The 3,495-nt window shown below is 49.2% G+C and overlaps 1 protein-coding gene across 1 annotated transcript; it reads left to right on the top strand.

Moving 5' to 3' along the window:
* The first annotated feature begins 619 nt into the window (after positions 1-619).
* LOC137519261 (E3 ubiquitin/ISG15 ligase TRIM25-like) lies at positions 620-2,665 on the top strand. Its single transcript, XM_068238158.1, has one exon. The coding sequence runs from the start codon at positions 628-630 to the stop codon at positions 2,512-2,514; it is 1,887 nt and encodes a 628-aa protein (XP_068094259.1). The 5' UTR covers positions 620-627; the 3' UTR covers positions 2,515-2,665.
* Positions 2,666-3,495: the final 830 nt, after the last annotated feature.

Genomic DNA, 3,495 nt, shown 5'->3' with positions numbered 1-3,495 from the left:
CAGAGTACATAGTCATGTCACTGACTGTCCTCAGAGGAGCTCACAGTCTAATCCTACCATAGTCATAGTGTAATGTCCTACCATATTATTATTATGTATTTATATAGCACTGACAGCTTCTGCAGCACATTACAGAGTACATAGTCATGTCACTGACTGTCCTCAGAGGAGCTCACAATCTAATCCTACCATAGTCATAGTGTAATGTCCTACCATATTATTATTATGTATTTATATAGCACTGACATCTCCTGCAGCACATTACAGAGTACATAGTCATGTCACTGACTGTCCTCAGAGGAGCTCACAATCTAATCCTACCATAGTCATAGTGTAATGTCCTACCATATTATATTATGTATTTATATAGCACCGACATCTTCTGCAGCACTTTACAGAGTACAGTCTTGTTGCTGATCATGCCTGAAAGGGAATTCCATTATAATTCTTGCTATAATCATACATTATGTCCCTATTATAGTTTTGCTTTATTTGTAAAGTTTTTATTTGATTAAAAGAAAAACCGCTGTGACGCCGCCCCTCCCCCAGGCAAGTAATAAGTAACTGGTTCTTCTGGATTCCGAGAATCAGAGACTTTCACTTTGGTTTCCTCTCCTGCTGCCAGCGATGGCGTCTGCTGATCTGAGCGAGGAGCTGGAGTGTCCCGTCTGTCTGACCATTTATACAGATCCTGTAAGCCTGACATGTGGTCACAACTTCTGCCGGGTCTGTATTGATCATGTGCTGGACTCACAGGAGGGGTCTGCAGGTTATTCCTGTCCTGAATGTAGAGAGGAGTACGAGGAGCGGCCTGGATTACACAGGAACATTGCTCTGAGGAACATAGCAGGGCGTTTCCTGTCTACTCAGCCAGATCAGGAGAAGGCCGGAGTCCATTGTACTTACTGTATCCATTCTCCTGTACCTGCTGTTATGTCCTGTCTTCACTGTGACGCTTCTATGTGTGATAATCACCTGAGAGTCCACAGCAAGGCACCAGAACACGTCTTATGTGCCCCCACCACCTCCCCGGAGACCAGGAAATGCTCCGTCCATAAGGAAATACTGAAGTATTACTGCACTGAGGATGCTGCCTGTGTCTGTGTGTCCTGCTATGTGATCGGGGGACATGTAGGACATAAGATGATGTCACTGGATGAGGCCTCTGAGGAGAAGAAGAAGAAGCTGAGAAATGATCTGCAGACACTGATGGCAGAGACAGAGGAGGCTGAGAAAAGAGTCCAGAGTCTGGAGGAACGCAGGAGAAAAGCACAAGGAAAAGCAGATGGTGAAGCAGAGAGAGTCACTGCCCTGTTTAGAGACCTCAGGAGACGGCTGGATGAGCTGGAGAAGAGAATCCTGAGTGACATCATGAGGCAGGCAGAGATGATGTCACAATCCTATGATGACATCATCAGACAGCTGGAGATAAAGAAGGAGGAGCTGTCTCTGAAGATGCGTCACATTGAGGAGCTGTGTAACATGACTGATCCACTGACGGTCTTACAGGAATCACACACAGGTGACTTGTGTGACACGGAGGACAGACATGATAAGCAGCTCAATGATGGAGGGGATCTGGATGTGGCCGGCATCTCACACACATTACACACAGGACTAGCTGATATCATGTCTGGGGTAATTGTGCAGCAACATACAGAAACACAGGCCATGCCCCCACTATCCAGGCCACGCCCCCACCCCACCCCCACCGCACAACACACACAGGCCTATCCACATTCCAGTACAGAGGACAAACCTCCCATCACTGCTACACTATCCAGGCCACGCCCCCAACCCACCCCCACCGCACAACACACACAGGCCTATCCACATTCCAGTACAGAGGACAAAGTTCCCATCACTGCTAAACTCTCCAGGCCACACCCCCACCCCTCCCCCACAGCACAACACACACAGCGCCAGGCTGGGGGGACAAATATTGGGGCTGCACAGCAAACATCAGGGCTGCCAGTGTATGCAGACATATTACTGGATGTAGCCACAGCTAATAATTATCTATATATATCACATGACAGGAAAACTGCATCCTGGTCACCTAGAGGGGAGAACCGCCCAGACACACCAGAGAGATTTCAGGATTATACTCCTCAGGTGTTGAGCAGCCGGAGTTTCTCCTCAGGGCGACATTACTGGGAAGTGGATGTTGGGGGATCATGTATATGGAGAGTTGGGATGTGTTACCCCAGTATAGCCAGGAGAGGGGAGGAGTCAGTGATTGGAGGGAATAACAAGTCCTGGGGTTTGCACAGGGGGGGTAATCATTACTCAGTGATACATGACAGGAAAGAGATCCGGTTACCTGACGGGATCCCCAGTGATAGAGTCAGGATATATCTGGATTATGAGGCCGGGCAGATCTCCTTTTATGCCCTGTGTGACCCCATCAGACACCTCCACACCTTCACTGCCACCTTCACTGAGCCCCTCCATGCTGCGTTATGTGTGGTGGGAGGTTGTATAAAGATATCTGGGGGGAGTCAGGGGGTGTGAGAGCTCCGCCCACTGGTGACATCACAGGGAGAGGATTGTGATTGGCTGATTGTCCTGCCAGTAATTACTAGCTGTCTGTGATTTCCAGGGACAATTCCTGGTTTCTGTCCTGAAACTCATTTATTGCCACTGGCGTCACTATGGAGGGGGGGGGGGGGGGGTGATCCGCACCTCGCTTGACACAAGAGAAGGGTGACAGCCGGGTTGCCAATGCCAGCATGTCTATACTGCCCCCTTGCTGTAGTTTACACAAGTGCATCGCTGTGGGTACCGGGCAGGCAGGGGACCTCCGGCTGCAGCAGAAGTAACATTTCCCTTCTCTCCCGCCCTCCAATCAGTAAAGCTCTCTGCCACACTGCTGCCTCTCTCCAACCAATCAAACAGAGGCAGCCAGCTGAGAGCCCGCCCACACCATCCCCGGGAGACCAGCAGCAGCTGCAGGAGAGAGCAGCATGTGACAGTGTGACAGTGTGACATTGTGACAAGCCATCCTCCTCATTCCCCCCAGATTCCTGTGTATATTCTGCAGGCAGCCAGCTCAGCCTTCCTGTCCAGCATCATCTACAGCCTTTGTTGTTGTCCTGCTGAGATCATCTTATCTTTACTACTGCATACCTCACAGCTTTTTAAGATGAGAAAAAGGGACACTTAAAGGGGAACTGAAGAGAGAGGTATATGGAGGCTGTCATGTTTATTTCCTTTTAGACAATACCAGTTGCCTGGCAGCCCTGCTGATCCTCTGCCTCTAATACTATTAGCCATATCCCCTGAACAAGCATGCAGCAGATCAGGTGTTTCAGTGGTTCAGACTTATAAGTCTGATCTGACAAGACTAGCTGCATGCTTGTTTCTGGTTTTAATCAGATACTACTGCAGAGAAATAGACCAGCAGGGCTGCCAGGCAACTGGTATTGATTAAAAGGAAATAAACATGACAGCCTCCATATACCTCTCTCTTCAGTTCCCCTTTAAGCCACGCCC

This window comes from Hyperolius riggenbachi, chromosome 5 (assembly GCF_040937935.1).
Source record: "Hyperolius riggenbachi isolate aHypRig1 chromosome 5, aHypRig1.pri, whole genome shotgun sequence".
In the NCBI taxonomy this organism is placed as follows: Eukaryota; Metazoa; Chordata; class Amphibia; order Anura; family Hyperoliidae; genus Hyperolius; species Hyperolius riggenbachi.
This window is presented reverse-complemented; position numbering and strand designations above follow the sequence as displayed.

Coding starts and splice junctions, on each gene's coding strand:
- LOC137519261 (XM_068238158.1), top strand. CDS start 628: ATGGCGTCTGCTGATCTGAGCGAGGAGCTGGAGTGTCCCGTCTGTCTG.